At 43.0% G+C, this 24,480-nt stretch overlaps 1 protein-coding gene across 2 annotated transcripts; it reads left to right on the top strand.

Moving 5' to 3' along the window:
- The first annotated feature begins 1,223 nt into the window (after positions 1-1,223).
- LOC129827706 (ligand of Numb protein X 2-like) lies at positions 1,224-24,447 on the top strand. Of its 2 annotated transcripts, none has more exons than XM_055888795.1 (10): positions 1,224-1,454; positions 8,743-9,374; positions 10,300-10,496; positions 13,036-13,232; positions 19,082-19,519; positions 19,708-19,851; positions 20,795-20,969; positions 21,206-21,446; positions 21,672-21,830; positions 23,051-24,447. In XM_055888795.1, the coding sequence occupies exons 2-10, from the start codon at positions 8,962-8,964 to the stop codon at positions 23,184-23,186; spliced, it is 2,100 nt and encodes a 699-aa protein (XP_055744770.1). In that variant the 5' UTR covers positions 1,224-1,454; positions 8,743-8,961; the 3' UTR covers positions 23,187-24,447. The 2 variants fall into 2 exon arrangements, with proteins under 2 accessions (XP_055744770.1, XP_055744771.1); XM_055888796.1 differs by lacking the exon at positions 1,224-1,454 and adding an exon at positions 7,583-7,800.
- The last annotated feature ends 33 nt before the right edge of the window (positions 24,448-24,480 follow it).

Here is a 24,480-nt window from a genome sequence, read left to right as displayed (position 1 = left end):
GATAGCTTACAAACACTGTATTGTGTGTCACTTTTCTCACTCTCTAATGCAATGAGAGTTGAGAGAAACTGGGAATGTTATTACAATTGAAATGATCACAGTTACAATTTGTTCTCATAAAACTGTTATGGTCACACAACTCTGGAATCTCAATTGATCCTCAATTTATCATTCATACTCAATTGGTCATTACATTGTAGACTACTAGCAGAAAAATTGTCTTCAGCAGTAGGAACAATAAAAAAAAGTGTCCTTCCTTCCCCTGTTTCGGTAAAAAGTTAAGGGATGGGCTGAAGCAATGTAACCACTCTCTAATTCATTGACAGATCTATGGATAAAAAGGACTAACCATCCATGATATCAAAAGGAGAGTTTTAACCATGTTTTGAGGTTATACAGTGTTTGTTTACATTACATTTGTTTATAATCATTTGAGTAAAATAAGCTTATATTTGGGTTCTGATGGGGTACGACAGTCAAACTAAAACTCATGAGAAATTTCTAAATTATAATCTTCAAGAATCAATGTGTACATATCATTAATTTATAAGCCAAACAATGAATGTAGGAACTGCTGATTGACACTTAAGCACAAAATGGTCTTCAACATAGTGTTTATTTAGCTAATTAAAATCTACATTTCCCAAAATGTGTTTTATTAATTCCTAGGCTACAGTATAGGCTGCTACTATGTCAAAACTGAATCTGAACAAGGGACTGTCCTTGTTCATGCAGGTCCTTCCAACCCAACTTTGCTGTTTAGTGACTTGTATCCTCTGCATCGTCAGGAAGGGCTCATAAGCAAGCATTTCGCCGTAAAGTCTACAACAGTTGTATTCGGCGCATGTGACAAATACCATTTTATTTGGTGTTCAATAATTAAAGATAAAATGATACCTTTGCAGTGAGTGGTTTATGGCAATGGTTTATCACGCAATCCACGTGATACTGAGAAAGATTAATTGGAAAGTAAACAAAACATTTAAAAGTAACCTGGCTAATTTGAATCTCACTTTTACGTCAGATCCTACTTGTTTGTTGTTCGAAACTAGGAATATTGCCTGGAGCAAAGATGGAAGATAAATAAAGGTAGTTCACTCTGGCCATTTACCATTGAAAAAGAATGTCAGTTCCTGTCTACTTAAGGGGGTGGTTCTCCCATAGACACCAATGCGATAGCAGTTGGGTCTTGACTTCCATTGAAACATAAAACATGAGGAAGTGGGATGTCTCGCTGACTTTTTCATCTCTGGCCTGTACAACCAACAACACCTGAGGCGGCGCACTGTGAAGAATGAGCTGTACTATTCACTCAGAAATATAACGTGTAGGATTATATTAATCGTTTCTAGCTTTATTATCGGAGCTTCTCGAGGCTATAGGCTACTTTATTCATAGCACGATTTCACGACTGTCTTTGTTTTATTACTTCCGGGGAAAAGCCCTTCACACAGGTAAGACGAGGAGTTTCGGTCTCGGCCATCTCTATGGTCTCGGCTCCCGCAAATTCTATTCTCTCATCAAACATGCTTGTTTTACATTTTTCAAATGTATTCTCACACATTTCATACAGTCCACCTATAGCATAATTGTATGAAAATATAGCCTAGCCTAACACATTCCAACTAATTAAAGGTAGCACATATCACCGGTTGTGTTGTTGAAGGTGAGAGAACGTAATGTGGCCAGTAAGTTTCTGTTTTTAGAGTGCGTAATGTTTCGCATTATTTTCCAGTGACTTGAGTAGACAAAATAATAGCCCATGCCATAAAATATATAGGAGGGTTAACACGTAATATATTTGCCATACGTGTGCAATGTATAAATGAAGGAAGGGGAATGTTCGCTCGGTTGTTAACCTCGTCATCAGCTGTGGTGTCAGTGGGGACAGTGAATTATTTATGGTTTCTGACCAAGGAATTGACCAGCCCCAATGATGGCCTCTTTTCTACATTAACACCATGGTGCTAAAGCCTGTGTGTCAGCATTAAAAGTGGGCACTATCTGGTGAATGATGTAACATTATATAATATAACTAGTTAAATAAATGTTAAATAAAAATAAACAAAAAAAGGTTTTATTCTACAGTACCAAGGCCGTGTTATTTACAGTGAATATTGAAATAATACAGAATATTGAAATGGTACATAATTTGACTTGAAGCATTTAAATAGAGGTAAAAGAAGATTTGCTCATACAACCAGGATGTGCATGGTAATTTCAGACAGTCCTATTTGATTTTGAGGTGGTAGGGGCTACTGGTTAATGACGTTATTTTCGTTAATGCTGAGCTCCTCTCCATGGGAAACTGGTGTAATTTTTCCAAGAGCCTAAATCAAGAGGTTGTTTGTAATCAATTGAACCATCAACTTCACATGATTATTAGGGCTCACAAGTGGTGCAGCGGTCTAAGGCACTGCATCTCAGTGCTAGAGACTTCACTACAGACACCCTGGTTCGAATCCAGGCTGTATCACAACCGGTTGTGATTGGGAGTCCCGTCAGGGCGGTGCACATTTGGCCCAGAGTCATCCGGGTTAGGGTTTGGTCGGGGTAGGCCATCATTGTAAATACGAATTTGTTCTTAACTGGCTTCCCTAGAAAAAAAAGAAGATGGGCAATTCCACAGTAATGACTGTTTAAAATGTATGCCAAGCAAAAACCAAGTTTAACAAACCACATAACTATGCACAAGGACTACATTTAACAATTTCGACAGATTTTTTTTTTACAAAAGCTAATTTAGTGGAAGAACTGTGCATATGTAAACTTTGTTTTTATGCGAACTCGTTTTTCAAAAACTCTTGTTAAATATCTGTAGTTTGTGACTACTATGATTTCCTATTGTAGCTAATTCAGTTGCAGTAATTGCGTTACAAATGTTTTGATAATTCCGTTAACAATTTGGTAATGGAATTACGACTTTTAATCACGTCATATTTCATAAACAAAATTGATATCATAAAAATAAATCACTATAACTAATTGGTAGGTCTACCGTTACTTGTTACTTCTGTGAACTTTCATTATCCTCCCTCCTCATGAGGGAGAGAAATTATAAAATATCTTCAAGATGTTTGTGTTTTCGGTAATGGAATTACAAGGCACAAGGCAATATTGCTTAAACTTACAGAAGGCTAACAATTTCTCCAAAACGAAATATAAGTGTTGATATTAGTTGGCAGGGGTCTTTATGTCTACATTATTGTGTTTTCATGTATTTCTGATACTGTTTAAGACTCTTTCTGGTAGATGTTTTCTAAAAGCTCCTTTCCATCTCCTTTCCATCCAAAAATCAAAGCCTTTACTTATGCCTAGTTTTTAAGATGGACATTTTTGAAAAATGTATGTATGCCTTCATTTCCCCATAATATAGCTTTCATTTGGAAGAGGTACTTTCCTTTGAACCTCGGATAGAACCACATTGATTAATTAATGTTTTTATTTTTAATTCTCTCTGTATTGAATAGCAGACCTAAGTATATTTATGTGACCTATGACCTAGGAGGCCAGCTATTCTCTAGTTATGGATGGATATTCATAGATATTCATGATCAGAAGTTGATGTCTTGTTTCTGGAGCCCAGTGTGAAGTGTGCTCTTCAGACAGTGGTCTGCTACGGAACAGTGGGAGGATTAGAGCCTATAACTGTGCGCTTTAACCTGGATGGGTCTCTGTAGCAGAGACTGTGGTACCAATGGGTACCATGCTCAAGGCTCCAGGGTGGGTAGCAATCATGCAACTGTCTGGTAGAAAGGGAGTGGGTAGATTATGAAGCAATGTGAATTTTAGGGGGGAGGTTTTCTGTTTTGGCATTGCTTGTATTTTCACTTTCAGTCAATCAGAGTCAAATCCTTCATGACAAACCCCTTTTATATTATTAAATACTGTCTCAGCCAAGGGAGTTGTTCTGTCTGCCTCATGGCTTTACCCCTGCATTCACTTCACGAGGGTGTGGCGGAACATGTGACATGGACACAATGGAAACATTTGTGAGGTGAGTTTTATTGTCAGTCAAATAGCAGTTAGAACCACAGTAACTGAACAGCTGACAGTCCTGTCTGACTTAAAAGTTCACCTGGCTATGAATGACTGTAACTATGTGCGCTGAGAGTCGGTAAGCAAGTTCAGGGATTGAGTGTTTTAATAAAATAAATGGAAAATAATACAAAACAAGAAACACTAACAGCACACAGACATGAAACAGAAACAATGACGCCTGGGGAAGGAACCAAAGGGAGTGACATGTATAGGGAAGGTAATCAGGGAAGTGATGGAGACCAGGTGAGTCTGACGCGCAGGTGCGTGTAATGATGGTGACAGGTATGCGCCATAACGAGCAGCCTGGTGACCTAGAGGCCGGAGAGGGAGCACATGTGACAATCGCAAGTTGCATTGGAAAAAGGACACTTTAATGGTGAGCCAAGACATTTTTCCTAGAAAGCTTTGAATGTCACATGATTATTCATTGTTGTTTTTGGCATTTTCCCCCATCAAGGTGACTTTGTCAGCTTCAGAACATACCTTTCAACAGGATTCAACTTCACGTGAAAAGTTCAGTACTTAACAATGCAACATCACGTTGCCAATGTGAGAATGTATACCACTGCTGTCAAAGCATGTTTAGCCTGAGATAACGATTGACTAAGAATTATGAAAACATCAATACCACTGATGATTTTCCTCCTAGCAATTGCCTCCTAGCATTAGAAACCATTGATTAAAATATATGATATTGAACATTGAAGCTCCATGGGACTTCAGACCGGTTATAGACGACAACATGCGCTTTTAGGAGATGAGTAGTTGAACAGACTTAATAAAGTTATAATATGAAAAAAGAATCAAAGAAAGGTTTATGTACAACCAGGGGATGTGTAAAGGCAGTAGGAATAACCAGGGGATGTGTACAGGGCAGTAGTAATAACCAGGGGATGTGTAAAGGCAGCACTATTACCCAGGGGATGTGTAAAGGCAGTAGTAATAACCAGGGGATGTGTAACGGCAGTAGTAATAACCAGGGGACGAGTAAAGGCAGTAGTAATAACCAGGGGACGTGTAAAGGCAGCACTATTACCCAGGGGATGTGTAAAGGCAGTAGTAATAACCAGGGGATGTGTAACGGCAGTAGTAATAACCAGGGGACGAGTAAAGGCAGTAGTAATAACCAGGGGACGTGTAAATGCAGTAGTAATAACCAGGGGATGTGTAAAGGCAGTAGTAATAACCAGGAGACGTGTAAAAGCAGCACTATTACCCAGGGGATGTGTAAAGGCAGTAGAAATAACCAGGGAATGTGTACAGGTAGTAGTAATAACCGGGGGATGTGTAAAGACAGTAGTAATAACCAGGAGACGTGTAAAAGCAGTAGTAATAACCCGGGAATGTGTAAAGGCAGTAGTATTAACCAGGAGACGTGTAAAAGCAGCACTATTACCCAGGGGATGTGTAAAGGCAGTAGAAATAAGCAGGGAATGTGTACAGGTAGTAGTAATAACCGGGGGATGTGTAAAGACAGTAGTATTAACCAGGAGACGTGTAAAAGCAGTAGTAATAACCCGGGAATGTGTAAAGGCAGTAGTATTAACCAGGAGACGTGTAAAAGCAGCACTATTACCCATGGGATGTGTAAAGGCAGCACTATTACCCATGGGATGTGTAAAGGCAGTAGTAATAACCAGGGGACGTGTAAAGGCAGCACTATTACCCAGGGGATGTGTAAAGGCAGTAGTAATAACCAGGGGATGTGTAAAGGCAGCAGTAATAACCAGGGGATGTGTACAGGGCAGTAGTAATAACCAGGGGACGTGTAAAGGCAGCACTATTACCCAGGGGATGTGTAAATGCAGTAGTAATAACCAGGAGATGTGTAAAAGCAGTAGTAATAACCGGGGGATGGGTAAAAGCAGTAGTAATAACCCGGGAATGTGTAAAGGCAGTATAATAACCAGGAGACGTGTAAAAGCAGTAGTAATAACCCGGGAATGTGTAAAGGCAGTAGTAATAACCAGGAGACGTGTAAAAGCAGTAGTAATAACCCGGGAATGTGTACAGGTAGTAGTAATAACCGGGGGATGTGTAAAGACAGTAGTATTAACCAGGTGATGTGTAAAGGCAGTAGTAATAACCAAGGGACTTTTAAAGGCAGTGGTAATAACCAGGGGATGTGTAGTGGCAGTAGTTATAACCAGGGGATTCTGTATGGTAGCTAGGCTTGTGGCGATATACCGTATATACCGGGGTATATAGACATACCGACGGTATGATTTTCAATACCGTAAAAACAAAATGGGTGCCACGCCACTGCTTATAAATACAAGTAAATTATCTAAGATGTGTCAAATAAATTATATCCAGCTCAGGGCTCCAGCTATGCATTTGGTTTGCTATTTGCTTGCTTGGTGGCAAGATCAAGCTTCTTGGTTACAGCAGAGACATTCAATCCCTTCCTGGATCAAGATCCATGTTTCTTAAATTATTTTGTGCGTCAAAAAATACATGTAATAATAGCGTTTCTTGTGTGCACATCCGGTAATACCGTATACCCTGGTATGGTACAAAAACTGTATGACGGTATGAAAATCTGTACACCGCCCCAACCCTAATGGTAGCTAGTCTCACCCCTGCCATGAGCAGTGTGCATCCTTGAGGAACAGCCACAACATCGTAAACCACTGCAGTAGTGTGTGTCTAGGGGGGAGTGGACGTTGACACATGGCTTTCTCAGCCGTCCCTACTTGGTATATGAGAGGGCCTGCACCATCCAGAAAGAGCTGGAGTGGAGGGGCTAAGGGGCTGAGCAGGCCATCCATCACATCCTGCCTGCTGGCTCCTCAGTGGCCCACTGCCTTTAATAACAGCAAGTGCTGCCTCCTCAATGACACTCAATGGATCCTTACATTCCTTAAGACACATTCTCTGTCCAGCTTTCTCCTATTAAACATTTATAGACAATGTGCTTTTATGCTATGGCAAATATGCATATCAAAGATTATGAGGAATTTTATTTAGGCTAATCTCTGTCTTGGTCAGGCAAGTCTAAACATGCATGTGCTGAAAAGGAGGCATTCCACTCAAGTGGGTAGTGTTTGTTTTGTTATGTACAGAATTCCAATATAGGACACCCTTGACCTTCATCTGAAGTAGTCTCAGGTCAGATTGATTATTTGTAGAGCCATGGGGCCTGGTCATGTGAATTCCCAAATACTGTAAGTGGGGCAGAACCTTGGTTATGCTTCCTCCGCCCAGCCATAGGATCCATGATCCTTATTCATTACAAGATGAGGGATCACTTGAGTAACAAGAAAGAAAGGCAAGAGAGTGGGCCGTCCTGTTTGACCTCAGTGTGTGTGTGTGTGTGTGTGTGTGTGTGTGTGTGTGTGTGTGTGTGTGTGTGTGTGTGTGTGTGTGTGTGTGTGTGTGTGTGTGTGTACACCAGCCTCAGTGTAATTGGTCAGCCCTCGGTTTGGTCTCCGAGTGTTTTGCCTGAGCTAGTGCGACATCAGCAGTCTTAGTCCCCCTCCACTCCTCCTCTCCCCCCTCTTCAGGAATCGACGGAGGCAGGCTGAACGCCTCTCTGCCGAGCTCCCCTGTGCCTAGTCACACCACTCCCCCTCAGTTTGCCACACACGCAAACACACACACACACACAGATCCACTGACTGTATGCCGGGATGTGGAGCTCAGGTTTCAGTCAGGCTGCAGGCAGCCAGTACAGCTGTTGGGTTTGAGGTTCTTGTTTGCATGCGGTGGCTGCCGACCGGCCCGGGGTTCTTGACAACGCTCATATCAGCTTCTCAGGTAGGTGGAACAAAGCTAATGACGAACAAGATAAAGAATCCGTCTGCTCTTTCACCTTGCTGACCTCTCAACGGGGTCACAGAGCAGTGCTGGGACCGGTGAACGCAGGGAATCTGATCTTAACCACGTGACAAAGTGGAACAAGAAATGTTGGCATGTAAACACATCTCAGTATTTGCATCAGTAATGTTGGAGAGGCACTCCTACTCAGTGTACTTTGTAAACACAGGAGGCTGATGAGGGGAGGACGGCTCATAAAAACGTCCGGAACGGAGCAAATGGAATGGCGTAAACGTGAAACCATGTGTTTGATGTATTAGATACCATTCCACCGATTCCACTCCAGACATTACCACGAGCCCGTCCTCCCCAATTAAAGTGCCACCAACCTCCTGTGTTTGTAAGATGTTGATATATGCTTGTTAGTTTGTTTTGCAGTTTGTGGGTTTTACGATTCATTTGACGAGAGTGTTGATTGAAACGTACAAATCGGCTCCTTTTCTTTGCACATGTGTAGAGTTTGTTGCCAAAAAACCTGTTGCCGAAGAATGCATTTATAATCAGCCTCTCCTAAAGAGAGGGAATTAGTGGAGAGATTAGAAGCCTCACAGAGGGATGGAGACCTCTGCTGATTGGGCACGAGGGGGTCATTAGTGATGGGGATTGCATTTCTGCCCAGTTCATTCAGAGTTCTCATTCTCTCCCAGTGCCATGCCTTTGTTCCTACCATTAGCACGGTTTTCACTTTTAGTCATTTTTTGTCCTTTTCTCGCCTCATTTCATTTCCTTTAGTTCCTCAGGAAACCGGCTGAGAGGAAACAGCTGCGGCTGGCCTCCATATTGTTGCCGCTCTGTGGATTTGTAATTTCCTGTTGTGCCGGTCGGTATGAGTAGGAAAAGTACCAACTCTAACAGCAGACCTCTTTGTGCTCCCCTCAACAGAAATCCAGGATGAAGACATGAGGAGGAGAGGACGAACAGTGGATCAGGGTTTCAACCTCAACCCTTTCAATGGATTCAGTCTGGGATGTTTGCCCCCTTATGAAATCATCTAAGCAGGCATTTCCTTTCTGGGATCAAGAGTGAGTGCAGGAACAGAGAAAGTTGGACAGTGGAACAAAGGAAGTTGAACTTGCTAGATAGCTATTCCAGCCAGTGGCCATGACGGAGCCCAATGTCCCCAACAGTAGCAGCAGCATCAGCAGTGCTGGCCTGGCATGGGCAAAGATGTGTAAGGACTGTGGCCAGCAGCATGAAGGGGGCCAGGAGAACCACCTGTATGAGTACCAGGATGAGGTAGATGATGAGCTGGTGTGCCACATCTGTCTGCAGCCCCTGCTGCGGCCCATGGACACGCCATGCGGACACACTTACTGCTTCCAGTGCCTCAGCAGCTTCCTGAAGGAGCAGGACTTCTGTCCCGTGGACCGCCAGCGGCTGCAGCTGCACCAGTGCCGGCCTTCCAGCCTGCTGGTCAGGAACCTGCTGGACAAGCTGACCGTGCTCTGCCCACACCACGCTGAGTGCCAGCAGCAGATGCAGCGGTGCGAGCTGCAGCCCCATCTGCACAACAGGTAAAGAGGGTTATGGCCAGGGCACAAGTAAGCAGGAGTTGGAGATGGGAAAGATATTTTGTTTAGAGTTAAGCTTAAAATGTCTGCTTTGCAGCAACAGTAAAAAAGCCAAAATAGGAACTGTCTTTTTACACTGGTTTAAATGTGTCTATTTCCCTCTGCCTGAATTTTTTTATGCCTATGCCTGACATGTATTTTCCTACGCAATTAATTTAGAGTTAATGAGTACACAGGCCTGTCAAATGTTAACCTAACATGGATACACTGACCATAAGTCAGTCACGTTTAGACTTCAATGAAATAGCTTTAATTACATAGTACCTGGACTCGAAGTAGAGGTTCAGTCTCAAATATCATACCCTCCGGGAGGAGTGTAATTTATGGATTAGTCTTCCCTTTCATCACGTGGCCAGTGTGGTGCTTATCATCTTAGTGGTTAGCGAGCAACAATGACGCAGTCAGGGTAAAGGTTGTTTTGTGATAGCTGGTCATGCTGCAGCCATCCGCCCAGTGCAAACAGAGAGGAGGCAAAGTTCAGACAGCAGGACCAGCAGCAGTAGCTTTCTCTCTGACTTAATCACACTCGACCTGTCCCCCCCTCAGACTCCCTGCAATGCAGTAAAATAGCCTCCTCATCTGCATAGCTCCTCTCCTCTTCCCATAGTCTCTCTCTCTTTAACTCCCTCACCAGTCACTAAATCTATTCATTTCCACACCTCTAGCTTGAGCCCCATTTGGCATTTTAGAATGATCCTCCTCACTGAAACAAATGAATAAACATCAAATCGTACTCTTTTTTTCTGGTGAATACTTTAGGTTACATTGACTGACTGTTTTGGACAAATGTCATGAGGGTTAAATAAAAGGACTGTTGAAGGTTGGCCCCTCATCTTCTTTCCCTTTCTCCAACTCCTCCCTCTCTCAGATGTCCTGTTTTCAGAAGGCTGAAGGAGGAGGCGGAGAGGAGGAAGAGACCCCACCGGAAAGCTCTTAAGGGGAACAGGGGCGAGGGGGAGTTGGATGCTGATGCCAAACACACCCCTACGATGACCCGCACCCCCACCCGGGGTGTCCTGCCAGAGCCTGGCCTCATCAACCCCGCCTTCGAAGAGAGCGAGGAGGGTAAGATGTCACACGTCACTCACTCCCTACTCTGCCCACACCGCAAACAGTTAGACGTCACACTGACGTCACTATGTCTGAAGTCTGATTTTATGTGTATGATAATGATAGTCTGTCAGTCTAAGTAAATAGCAGTGAGCTCCCATTGAAAACATTTTAACTTCTTAAGAATGGAAAAATCTATATCAGTTTAGGGCTGTGGCGGTCACGAAATGTTGTCAGCCGGTGATTGTTAAGCAAATAACTGCCGGTCTCACGGTAATTGACCGTTAATTAACATAAACACATTTAGCATTTCCTGGCTTCCACACACAGCCTACAAGCCACTGATACAGACCTTAGATTTATTATACTTTTTAAAATGTAGATGTTCCTATGTAATATAGCCTACACCTTCACAATAAATCCATTATTTATTTTAGACAGGCCTAAAGAATCATGATACGAAGAAAATGTAGTCTATTTCAGACGAACAGAATAGCATACTCTGAGTTGTCGTTATGTTGGGTCCTGATATGGCTATGCCATATGGCTGTGGGCTACACTAGTTCATTTAGCAGACAAGATTTGCTTAGAATTCCGTGGCATTATTTTATATAATTTTATAGTATGAAGAATAGAATTGAAGAAAGCTGAATAAAATAGAAAGGATATGCCCCCTAAAAAAATCCATTCCTTTTGCGGCCAGTGGCCGTTGTGCCCTTGGGCTAAATATAATAATTATAATTCCCTTATCCCTGAGTGCTGCATGCTCCGAAGCACCTCTCACTCACATGGCTCTCCATCAACTGATCGGGTATTTCTCACAGGCTACAAGTGAAGACAGACACATCGGGGACGCAACTGCGCGCGTCCTTATCCAATTCCGAGGTGCATATTGAAGATATTGGAAGAACTGTCCACATTTACTTTTCGTCAGCCAAGAAGATGAGTAGACCTAACGAACATCAAAAGCACTAGCCTATGTCAATCTACTATCCTCCATAGTACAAAAGTTGACCAATTCTGTGCGAGAAATAAATATTCCAAACATAGTCTGGGACAGTTGTGGAATGCGCTAGATCCCAAATTAATACAACCACTAGCATAAAAACAAAACTTTTTTACACAACGTTGATAAACTATTAAGCTATTTCCTCACATTATGAGCGTAGCAATGCGCACACGACTATGATTCAAAAAAGTTGCAAAAAAAAGGTATTGTTTCTTGCCTTACGCTGGGCATCATTCACAAGTGATAGGCTAATATTGTCACCCATCAGACTATTATTGTTTTAATCTCGTCTTTACATACAGTATATTATTTAGTATATGTGTGAAATTTGTTTTGATTTAGAATGGACCATTATCATGCACCTGTCTCGGAACAGGGGCAGGGTAAAAATACATATAATCTATGCACTTGAATAGCGAATGGAGGACACTTTTCCCGTGGGTCATTTTCATGCCAGCCAGGTAGGCTATACTCCTGTTGTAAAGAAAAGAGATTTGCTTCATATTAGTAAAGTTGAGAAATAAATATAGTAGTCCTAGCCAATAGAAAGCTGATGGGATCCTCCTCTTTTTAATAGAGGCCATCACTCCATTTTTTTTCGCGCAATTGCATAGCCTATAGAAATGTAGCACAACAAGAGCTCATGGGCTCTCATGAAGTGTTTGATTTGATTTTCGATTACATTTGCGTTGATGTCAAAGTGATTAGAGGGAAAATAGAATGCTGAGTACCAGGCAGTTAGCAAGTTTGGTAGGCTACTAATGACCATCAACAGCATCAGAGCTTGGAGAAGCCTAATTACAGTGACTAAACGGTCACTTGGAATTTGACTGCCTTTGTGACTCGTGACCGCCAGTGTGGTGGTAAATACAGTCACCGTACCAGCCCTAACAGTGTTAATTGGGTCAACGAAGATGTAAGGAGTTTATGAACGACCCAAGGGAACGGAAATGAGCGGAAACAGTCTGTCAGCTGTGTTGACTTTAGGGAAAACCCCAAACCCCTTTAATGTGGCCATCCCTGGCAAGAGAGCTATCTAAGCTGGAGAAGAGGAGTATTGCTGACATCGTTAATTTAGCTGGGGGCTTTGGATTTCAGACACTCGGGCCAAATCATCGTCTGAACATTCAGAACGTGTATCAACCAGTCCTCCTACAGCTCCTCCCACCAGCCTCCCCTGGTATCAAATCTAAACTCTGTCTGGTCTAGCCTTAGAACCCCTTGAGGCATTTTGTAATCCAGTACCATGGAACGAAGTTCATCAAAACAAAGTTACCTGGCAACTGGCGATTGATATCACAGAAATGATTACCTCATCATGAGTGTTTCTTGCGGAATAGGTTGCTACCCGCCCTACTTGATTCAAAACCAGGGCTGTGTGTTGGAATCGGACACACAATAAAACCATGGACCATTGATGAAATGTGTTTGAGCATATATGAATCTGTGTGTGTGTGTCAGGTTGTATGTCTCAGGTTGTTTGTCTCTATATATGTAAACATGTGTACCTCCATTGCCCATGTCCGTCCCCTCGTCTCTCCACAGAGACCCCCCTGCGGTCCAGCCTGGTGGCCGAGACCAACGTGGTGGAGATGTTTCGGGAGCAGCAGGAAGAGGAGTTGGGCCTGCGTATCGTGGGAGGAAAGGACACGCCCCTGGGGAACATAGTAATCCAGGAGATCATCCGTGACTCATTGGCAGGCCATGACAGCAGGCTGGCCCCAGGGGACCACATTCTGGAGGTGAGACAGTTTCTTCACTGTAAATAAGAGGGATAATAGGTCACCTGGAAGATATGTTCAGTCCTTTCCCTTCCTTCCCATCCTCGTGTAGCTTTAGTGCTGTAGCTGTATACTTTGAAATGAACGCCTTGACGATGGTAATGGCTGCACTTTGTGTAGATAGTGCTTGTTAGGAAGCTTTGAATCTATCCAGTCAGGATGCCCCCCCCCCCCACCCCCCCCAAAAAAACCTACAGTCCCTTCAGAAAGTATTCATACCCCTTAAATTATTATTAATTTTAGCAAATCTATTGAAAATAAAATACATAAATATCTAATTTACATAAGTATTCACACCGCTGGGTCAATACTTTGTAGAAGCACCTTTGGCAGCAATTACAGCTGTGAGTCTTTCTGGGTACAAACCTGGATTGAGCAACATTTGCCCATTATTCTTTTCAAAATTCTTCAAGCTCTGTCGCAAGAAAACCATTTTAAGGTCTTGCCGTAGATTTAAGTCCAAACTGTAACTCAGCCACTCAGGAACATTCACTGTCTTCTTGGTAAGCAACTCCAATGTAGATTTGGGCTTGTGTTTTAGGTTATTGTCCAGCTGATAGGTGAATTCATCACCCAGTGTCTAGTGGAAAGCAGACTGAACCAGGTTTTCCTCTAGGATTTTACCTGTGCTCAGCAACATTCCATTTTCTTTTATCCTGAAAAACTCCCCAGTCCTTAACGATTACAAGCATACCCATAACATGATGCAGCCACCACTTAAAAATATGGAGTGTGGTACTCAGTAATGTGTTGTATTGGTTTTGCCCCCATCATAACACTTTGTATTCAGGACAAAAAGTTACTTTAGTGCCTTGTTGCAAACAGGATGCATGTTTTGGAATAGATTTATTCTGTACAGGCTTCCTTCTTTTCACTGTCAATTAGGTTAGTACTGTGGAGTAACTACATAAAATGCTGTTGATCCATCCTCAGTTTTCCATTAAACTCTGTAACTGTTTAAAAAGTCACCATTGGCCTGTTGGTGAAAGGATGCCTGTATCTTTGTAGTGGCTGTGTATATTGATACACCATCAGATGTGTAATTAATAACATCACCATGCTCAAAGGGATATTCATTGTCTGCTTTTTAAATGTATACCCATCTACCAATTGTTGCCCTTCTTTGTGAGGTGTTTGAAAACCTGGTCTTTGTGGTTGAATCTGTGTTTGAAATTTACTGCTCAACTGTGGGACCTTACAGATAATTGTATGTGTGGGGTACAGAGATAAGGTAGTCATTCAGAAATCCTGTTAAACACTATTATTGCATACAGAGTCCATGCAACCTACGATGTGACTTGTTAAGAATTTTTTTACTCCTGAACTTATTTAGGCTTGCCACAACAAAGGGGTTGAATACTTAATGACTCAAGACATTTCAGCTTTTAATTTTTTATTAACTTGTAGAAAAAAGAAAAAAAATGTAATTCCTCTTTGACATTACGGCATAGGCCAGTGACATAAAATCACAATTTAATCCATTTTAAGTTCAGGTTGTAACACAACAAAATGTGGAAAAAGTCAAGGGGTGTGAATACTTTTGGAAGGCACTGTAAACCCACTTTCTTGATAGGATGGGTCTTATTTGGTTCCCTACAAATGAAAGTGGACACTAGTTGGTAGAGTAATGTGGCTATTTGTATATTCTGTGACCTTTCAGAATCTTAATGGTTTATTCAAATGGATACATTGTGGAGAGTAGATCCTGAACTATTTCAAAACAGATGTAAACAGTGCATTCACCTGGTTTTTATCCAGAGCGTACAACTAGGGTACAGAGATAGTACTGTATGTCTTTGAAGGGGGTTTCACAAAGATGCAGCTTCCTTTCTTCCCACGATCTTGCTCCCTCTCTCCTCCTTGGATTTCTCCTCCCCCCGGCTGTCCTGGAATGTGGCGGTGCTACTGTAAACTGAGCTGACACCAGTTCACTCTACTCTGGCAGGGGTGCAGGACAATGCCTGAGCCCATCTCTTCCTCTGAGCTGACCAATCAAAAAGGTGGAATTTGGAATGAAAACACCTCTCATCTAACCTCACTGGCTGCCTCGGGAGCAGTAATATAACCCCCCACTTTTGGGGTCTTTTGTGGACGGCTGGCTAGTGGCTATAAAGAGATACTGTATGCGTGAAGGAGCGGAGATTGCGTTCCTAATTTGTTGCAATTGAATCTCTCGCTTCCCCTTGAGTCGATCCATTGATTTTAAGGGCTTCTCTTGGATGATGTTTGTAAAGCTGGAATTGCTCGAAATTGGGACCAACTATTTTGTACACCTATTCTACAGGAGGTCGGTACAATACAAGGATACCTTTTACCTTCAGTGCTCGGTTGTCTCCACAGGTCTGTCCCCAAACAATTTGATTTGCTGGTTTTAAGCATTAAACTTTAAAATAGCTCTTTGTTGACTGTTGCTGGGTGCTATTGTCCTCCATCAGCACCGGCCTGTACCCTTCCTGCTCTAAGCTCTCTCCTGGCCCCTTACACTAAGTCTGAATTTGTCCTGCTTGGTGACCTAAACTGGGACATGCTTAAACCACCTGACCAAGTCCTAAAGAAATGGGACTCCCTAAATCTTTCTCAGATTATTACCAATCCCACAAGGTACGACTCCAAACACCCAGAAAAGGCTTCTCTCCTCAATGTTATCCTCACAAATAATCCCGATAGGTCATTACAGAAAACACCAGACTGATACCTTAGTGATCACTATTATACAGCCTGTGTTCGTAATGGCTGCTCAGTGAAACAACCTGTCCTGATTTGTCATAGACGCTTGCTAAAAAACTTTATGATCTGGCCTCTGTAAAATGGTATAGAATCAGCTTGATCCCCTCTGTCGAAGACGCTTGGACCTTCTTTTTTTATATTTTCAGTGGTATTGTTAACAAACACGCCCCCATAAAGAAAATTACACTTAAAAACAGGTTCAGCCCCTGGTTCGACCGTGATCTTGCAGTGTTACTCCACCTCAAGAAGTGCATTTGGAGTAGGCTCGGCACACGCATACTCAGGCTGACTGGCTCTCGCTCAGGCAAATGAGAAATAAGTGCACTCAGGTTGTCCAGAGGGCAAAAGTTAGTTACTTTAAGGAGCAGTTCTCTCTCTGTGAGTCTAACCCCAAGAAGTTCTGGAAAACGGTTAAAGACTTGGAGAATAAACCCTCCTCCTCACAGCTGCCCATGTCCCTTAATGTTGATGATGTGGTTGTTATTGACAAGAAGCACCATAACATCCATAATCGGAGCTCTTTAATCACAACTTCATTAAGTCAGGATCCCTATTTGACTCAGCTATGCCTCCCTGCCCGTCCAACATTTCCTCATCTCCCACCCTTTCTAATGTGACTAGCCCCGATACTCCTCCCTCTTTTTCCCCTGCCCCGCTACAAAGTTTCTCCCTGCAGGCAGTCACTGAGTCCAAGGTGCTAAAGGAGCTCCTTAAACTTGACCCCATAAAACCATATGGGTCAGATTGTTAAGACCCTTTCTTCTTTAAGGTTGCTGCCCCATCATCGCAAAGCCTATCTCCGACCTTTTTAACCTGTCTCTGCTTTCTGGGGAGGTTCCCATTGCTTGGAAGGCAGCCACGGTTCATCCTTTATTTAAAAGGGGGAGATCAAGCTGATCCTAACTGTTATAGGCCTATTTCTATTTTGCCCTGTTTATCAAGTGTGTTGGAAAAACTTGTCAATAATCAACTGACTGGCTTTCTTGATGTCTATAGTATTCTCTCTGGTATGCAATCTGGTTTCCGCTCAGGTTATGGATGTGTCACTGCAACCTTAAAGGTCGTCAATGATGTCACCATTGCCCTTGATTCTAAACAATATTGTGCTGCTATTTTTATTGACTTGGTCAAAGCTTTTGATACGGTAGACCATTCCATTCTTGTGGGCCGGCGAAGGAGTATTGGTGTCTCTGAGGGGTCTTTGGCATGGTTAGCTAACTACCTCTCTCAAAGAGTGCAGTGTATAAAGTCAGAAAATCTGCTCTCTCAGCCACTGCCTGTCACCAAGGGAGTACCCCAAGGCTCGATCCTAGGCCCCAAGTTCTTTTCAATTTACATCAACAACATAGCTCAGGCAGTAGGAATCTCTCTCATCTATTTATATGCAGATGATACAGTCTTATACTCAGCTGGCCCCTCCCCGGATTTTTGTATAAAATGCTCTACAACAAAGTCTTCTTAGTTTCCAACAAGCTTTCTCTATCCTTAACCTTGTTCTGAACACCTCCAAAACATAGGTCATGTGGTTTGGTAAGAAGAATGCCCCTCTTCCCACAGGTTTTATTACTACCTCTGAGGGTTTAGAGCTTGAGGTAGTCACCTCATACAAGTACTTGGGAGTATGGCTAGACTGTCCTTCTCTGTCCTTCTCTCAGCACATATCAAAGAGCGCAGGCTAAAGTTACATCTAGACTTGGTTTCCTCTATCGTAATCGTTTCTCTTTCACCCCAGCTGCCAAACTAACCCTGATTCAGATGACCATCCTACCCATGCTAGATTACAGAGACATAATTTATAGATTGGCAGGTAAGGGTGCTCTCGAGGGGCCGTCAGATTTGCCACCAATGCTCCTTATAGGACACATCACTGCACTCTACAGTCCGTTGTAAACTGGTCATCTCTGTATACCCGTCGCAAGACCCACTGGTTGATGCTTATTTATAAAACACTCTTAGGCCTCACTCCCCCTTATCTGAGATATCTACTGCAGCCCTCATACCCCACATACAACACCCGTTCTGCCAGTCACATTCTATTAAAGGTCCCCAAAGCACACACATCCCTGGGTCACTCCTCTTTTCAGTTCGCTGCAGCTAGCGACTGGAACGAGCTGCAACAAACACTCAAACTGGACAGTTTTATCGCAATCTCTTCATTCAAAGACTCAATCATGGACACTCTTACTAACAGTTGTGGCTGATTTGCATGATGTATTGTTGTCTCTACCTCCTTACCCTTTGTGCTGTTGTCTGTGCCCAATAATGTTTGTACCATGTTTTGTGCCTCTACCATGTTGTTGTTATGTTGTGTTGCTGCCTTGCTGTGTTGTTGTCTTAGGTCTCTGTTTATGTAGGGTTGTGTTGTCGCTCTTGTTATGATGTGTGTTTTGTCCTATATTTATATTGTATTTATTTTTTATTATTAATCCCAGGCCCCCGTCCTCGCGGGAGGCCTTTTTCCTTTTGGTATGCCGTCATTGTAAATAAGAATTTGTTCTTAACTGATTTGCCTAGTTCAATAAAGGTTTAAATTATTTATTTTTTAAATCAATGGAGGTACCTGCGGTTTTTGTATAGCACATGTCAAAGATAAATGTTTCCCCTATATGCATTTAGCAGCGGCGCACTGACACTGCTAAATCGTGGCAGCCACTGCAAAAAATTATTAATAATTAATTTTTATTTTATTTTTTATAATAATAAAAATGTCATGGCCATTGATTTTGCCTTGTCACTTTATCCCTACCTAAATGTACATATCCACCTCAATTAACTCGTACCCCTGCACATCGACTCGGTACTCCCTGTATATAGCCAAGTTATCGTTACTCATTGTGTATTTATTCCTTGTGTTATTATTATACATTTTCTCTCTGCATTGTTGGGAAGGGCCCGTAAGTAAGCATTTCACTGTTCGTCTACACCTGTTGTTTACGAAGCATGTGACAAATAACATTTGATTGGATTTGAATTATATCTTGAAGAGGAAAAAAGTGGGACCAGTCAATTCCCACAGCTGTTGATACTCTGTGTATATTTAGTCCAGCTGCAGTGTTACTGACCATGTGGTGTTGTGTTTCTAGGTGAATGGCGTCAGCCTAGCCTCTATCCCACACGGCCGGGCCATCTCCGTGCTGCGGCGGCCATGTCCTTTGCTCAGACTCATCGTCATGCAGGAGAAGGGCTTCAACCCCCGTCACCCACAACGTCCTGGCCTCGAGCACCACCCGCCGCCCTCCCCCAACATGTCCACTGCCTCCCCTTCCTCTCACAGTCCCCACGGCACCGCCCACAGCCAGGGCACGGTGATCCAGGTGACGCTTGTAAAGAGGGACCGCTCGGATCCGCTGGGGATCAAACTGATCCGCAAGTCGGACGAGACTGGGATCTTCATTCTGGACCTGCTGGCGGGGGGGCTGGCAGCCAAGGACGGGAAACTATGTAACAATGACAAGGTGCTGGCCATCAACGGGCAAGATCTGAGACATGGCACCCCAGAGAGCGCAGCACAGATCATACAGGTATGTCTTATGTAGACAAGTTACAGCACGGCTATTTCACGGAGACCAAAGAATGGAAATAGGATTCATTATAATCCCTTAAAGAAACATTTACTTTTATGTTAGCAGACATTCCCAGGATAGATTTGCTGGATGTGTATTGAATGTGAGGCCTGAACGACGTGTGTGTATAATGTGTGTGTCTGCAGGCCAGTGAGGTGCGGGTGAACTTTGTGGTGATGAGGCAGCCGGAGCCCCAGGAGGAGGGGGGCAGCGGTGGAGAGGGGCAGGGCCGAGTGGCCAGGAGGGCTCCAGAACCCCAGTACTTCAGACGGCCCTCCACCTACATGAAGGTAAACAATCTCCTCCCCCGACGTTTAGAACTTACAAATCACTGTACCACAAACTGTTGTATATCTCAGTTAGTATTGTGTATGCTAGTGTAAGTTAGTGTGGACACACATGATTATAAGAGCCTGTCATGTTTACATAGTGTAAAGGTAATCATGGCACCACAGTCACACCCCAGCCCTCTGTTACCAGTCCAGACTACCTAGCACTTCCACAGAAGCCCTCCTCACTCAGACATAGGTGAAAGGGGCCTTGGGAGCAGACAGACGCCTGTGTCCCTGTTCCAGAGATGAAAGCCCTTCTCTAGGGCCTGCTCACTCCAGATCAAAAGGCCCAGGGTGCTGCCTCACTCTGCCGCTGCGGGGCCACCACTACGTTTTGTTTGTTGCTTTGGGTGGCAGAGGATCAAAGCTGTTGGCAGTTAGCTTTCGCCTGCAGAGCCCAGGCTTTGAGTGTTACTTGGGGGGGGGGGGGGGTTCCCTGCTGGGGGAGGAAGAGGGAGGGCTCTCCTCCCCATCCCCTCTGAAGATTTACAGTCTCCAGAGAGCGAGAGAGAAACAAGGAAGCCGGCAGGAGCCGTGGATTTCGACACGTGCACTCCGCTACGAGAGTCAAGTGTCGACCTCTGGGTTCGAGTCCGCAGCTGCATCTGAGATGCTGCCTCACATAGGTTTGGACAAGCGGTTTCACAAGGAATCAATTAAGTCAAAAGATCCTTCTCACTTCTAGGTAATAGAGAGGGGAAGATAATAGCGGCACAGCCCAGAAGGGATGTAGTGTCAGGCAAATTGTGCCCGTCTTCTTTGACGCCAGTCTTCTCTGTTGGCCAGAAAGAATTCTTATGAAGTAGTTTTGATGTTAAGAACAGGAAGTCAATCTGAATGGACTACTGTATGCACCTAATGACTGTAAAGCAAATTAAGGGTTCTTCCTGGTTTTTCCCAGGATCCTCCAGGGGGCTTCTCCAGCCAGGAGAAGACAGTGAGTCTGAAGAAGGAACCGAGGCTCTCCCTAGGCATCACCATCGCTGGGGGGAGGGACTGCCGCAGCCGCTTGCCCATTTACATCACCAGTGTCCAGCCTGTTGGCTGCCTGCACCGAGACGGCACTATCAAAACAGGTACTCCTGCGATATTTGCTTTCCTACAACCACATGACAGTTTTCATTCCATATTTTGACCCCATGTAGTATGGCTAATGTTCAGATTTAAATGCCTACGGGGATATTTATGTTAGTTTTGGGGAAGACAATATGCATACCTCTTGCACATTTAACCGGAAGACCTTTTGATGTAAAACCAGCTTTGCATGCAGAGACTACGTTTTCTTGACTCGCTTCTGGTTTCGGTTGCCTAGGGGATGTCCTGATGAGCATCAATGGTGTGGATCTGACCCAGCTGACCTACAATGAGGCGGTGTCAGTGCTGAAGGCCCAGACGGCCCACTCCCAGGTAGTCCTCAGAGTCATCCAGACCATCTCAGAAGAGCCTGAGGGGGAGGGGGAGGCTGGCAAAGAGGAAATGGAGTCTGTGGAGAACCTAAGGGAGGATGATGTCAACTGGGCCCCGCTGTGGACCCACTGGCTGGGTCTGCCAAGGTAAACAACATTCTAATCATTGGTTTGGATAATGACTCACCTCAAGTTTGCATGCCTTCAGTTCACATCTATCTGTGTCATAGTGAGTGATAATGTTCTGTACAGAATGAAAGAAATGAACCTATCAATTGTTTCAGGTAGCCATTTAAAACAATGGAAGTTTTCATTTTGTGCTTATGAAATGACACGGACACGGAATTGGTGCACTTCCTCTCCCCCTTACAGTCACATGCACTGGTGCCGTAACATTGTGTTGCTGAAGACCAATCAGGAGAGCTGGGGCTTCAGCATTGTGGGTGGCTATGAGGAGAGCCACGGACAGCAGCCCTTCTTCATCAAGACCATTGTGCCTGGTACACCCGCCCACTTCGATGGACGCCTCAAGTGAGTTGCTTCACATGGACGATGCTAGTTTAATAATAAACCTCAGTGAGAAAATATGTGTCGTTACTATCTGTGTGGGTGAAATGGAGGAGAGGTGACGAGTTGTAAGGAGGGGGTTATGTTTCGGTAAGCCTGCAAAGTTATTTGATAAGTAGTATGTACTCCCTTTCAGGATTGAGGTCAATTCCAATTCAATTCAGAAAGTAAACCAAATTCCAATATCAAATTTTCCTAATTTAAAGCTGCAATATGTAATGTTTTGGGGGATCCAACCAAATCTACATAGAAATGTAGTTATAGATCTCATTTGTATTGAAAGTAAGTCTAAGCGATAGATCTGTTCTATGTGCGCTATCTCTATGTTAAGTTTCTTAAGTTTCATTTTTGCTAGTTTTCCTTTCGGTTTTGTACACCAGCTTCAAATAGTTGAAAATACAATATTTTTTTATTGACAAGATATTGCACAGCAGTTTAGATGGTACAATGATTATCTACACTATACATTTCTTGTTTTGTCACATAAACTGTAATTAGGCAAACTATTAAAATCTTTGCAACCAGGAAATGGCAGAGCAATTCTGCATATTGCACATTTTAAAGCAGACATCAATCTAAGTAACACAATAAAATAAATCCCCTTCAAAATCCCTGTTAAAGCTAGATATGTTTTTGCATGGGCTGCGTCTCAATCCACCGTATCCTCATGTCTGCATTGCACATCCGTGGTGGAAGGTGGCAGAGACCACAGCGGTGTTTGTCAGACCATGAGATATCCCAAAAATCAGTCTTCTCACAAAAACGTCTGTAGTGTCTGAACAGTTTGGCCTAGAGGTTAAATGATTGAAGGGAGTTGGAATTGGAATTTCAGTATACTTCCTGAATTTAAATGGAATTGACCCCAAACCTTCTTCTTTTTGTGCAGGCCTGCCTCTCCAAGGACAGGATTTAACAGAAATAAATACATGCTTTCAACATAAATTAAACTGAGTGTAGAGATGGAGCAAGCCTAGTCTCCAGGTTACATTAGATGTGTGATTCTCCTGTAGAAGTCCATTGTACTGTATTTAGACCTTACTGCACAGCTGTTAGGAGACTGATTAGAATTTGTTAACTGACTTGCCTAGTTAAATAAAATGACTGGGTAGGTCATTGTGTTACATGTATTGTACCCATCCCTGCCCCATGTTTATTGACTGTCCCTCCCTCTGGGTTGTCTCCAGGTGTGGTGATGAGATTGTAGCTGTGAACGGAGCCACCACGGTGGGCATGAACAACTCGTCCCTTATCCCCATGCTCAAACTGCAGAAGAATAAAGTTACACTGACTGTGGTGTCCTGGCCGGGGAGCCTGGTGTAGACACACACACAAACACCCTGCCCTCCTCAGCTCATGTCTCCACTGAGTCTCTTGTCATCTCTGCACACAACACCCTAGAATCTCATTGGTGACATTCTTAGAAGGTTTGTTGTATTGTTATTTTCACCACATAATCTCTTCTGATGTGGATTGTAATATAAATGGTCAATTTGCACATTGCCCTAGCTGACTAGTGGGACTGAATTACACATGAGTTGATTCATTGCGTTGATTATTGTTGTTACTCAAAAGTGCAGTTGATGTGTGATTGTGAACAAATCGGGATAATCAGGGTGGAAGATGAATTGACAATCAATTAACTATATTTCAAGGTAAACTGGAAGGATCTTTATCGTTTGGAAGAATTGTTTTTACCCTGTGTCTTGAACGCTTTATGCATTTGTTTTCAGCAGATTTGACTTACTTGTTCAATACACATTTATTTTCCCACATTAGTTAATGATGATTTGAAAAAATGCTACTGGCCTATTTGTATTAGCCAAAACTGGGATATATATGTAGATCTCAGATTCCAAGTGAAAAGGGCCTAATTTAGGCTAGGAAATATGTATCCCTATCATTTCACAGTTAATGAAGAAAATGTATTTAATATACCAAATTTATTAGGAAAGGGAGACTGTTGACTATGTAGAAAGATGCCAGTCACACATGTACCCATCCTCTCCAACACCTTTACCTTTTGTTTTTGTACTATTTAGATTTGAACAGATACTGTTGTTTTATCCATATATAAGGACATTCTAGTGGCTGCTGGTTTTTAATAATTATTTAGTTCCTAACTGTACTGTAGTCATCTCTTCAATTTCTGTGCAATGCATCATACCAAATGTCTTTGATTAATGTGGGTGCCTTGTACATGTTAAAGGACAAATCAAAGTTTGAACACTTGCCTTAATTGCCACAACCAAAAACATGTTCTTTGTTCTTTAAGCTCCCACCTCTCATTTTCTTACCAATGAGAACGTGGAGGATCTGTTCATTATTATCCAGCATATTGTAGTTGTAATGTTCACAAGAGGAGGAGACCAGAGCTGCTGGCCTTAGTTGGAGCATTCATTAGATTCACTTCAACTGTTCTTTTCAGGGTGTCATAAAAACACTAGAGGTCTCTCATTGAATCCTGAGAATGTTATGGGAACTCTCTGTATAGTTTCATATTTCAGTTAAGGGAAATATAGGCATTATATATTGTGTAAATGGACCATCCCCTGTTTTGTAATGCTCTAAAACCTCAATAATATGTGTACTGTGTCTTTTTGTATTTTATACATAA

The sequence above is a fragment of the Salvelinus fontinalis genome, chromosome 29 (genome assembly GCF_029448725.1).
Source record: "Salvelinus fontinalis isolate EN_2023a chromosome 29, ASM2944872v1, whole genome shotgun sequence".
Lineage (NCBI taxonomy): Eukaryota > Metazoa > Chordata > Actinopteri > Salmoniformes > Salmonidae > Salvelinus > Salvelinus fontinalis.
The sequence above is the reverse complement of the archived record's forward strand: the minus strand, read 5'-3'. Positions and strand labels throughout refer to the sequence as shown.

What these genes read in the sequence shown, in the direction of transcription:
- LOC129827706 (XM_055888795.1), top strand. Translation starts at nt 8,962, where the DNA reads ATGACGGAGCCCAATGTCCCCAACAGTAGCAGCAGCATCAGCAGTGCT. An exon ending in AGACGGCACTATCAAAACAG is followed by an intron (nt 20,970 to 21,205) that starts GTACTCCTGCGA and finishes TCGGTTGCCTAG; the next exon opens with GGGATGTCCTGATGAGCATC. An exon ending in CACTTCGATGGACGCCTCAA is followed by an intron (nt 21,831 to 23,050) that starts GTGAGTTGCTTC and finishes GGTTGTCTCCAG; the next exon opens with GTGTGGTGATGAGATTGTAG.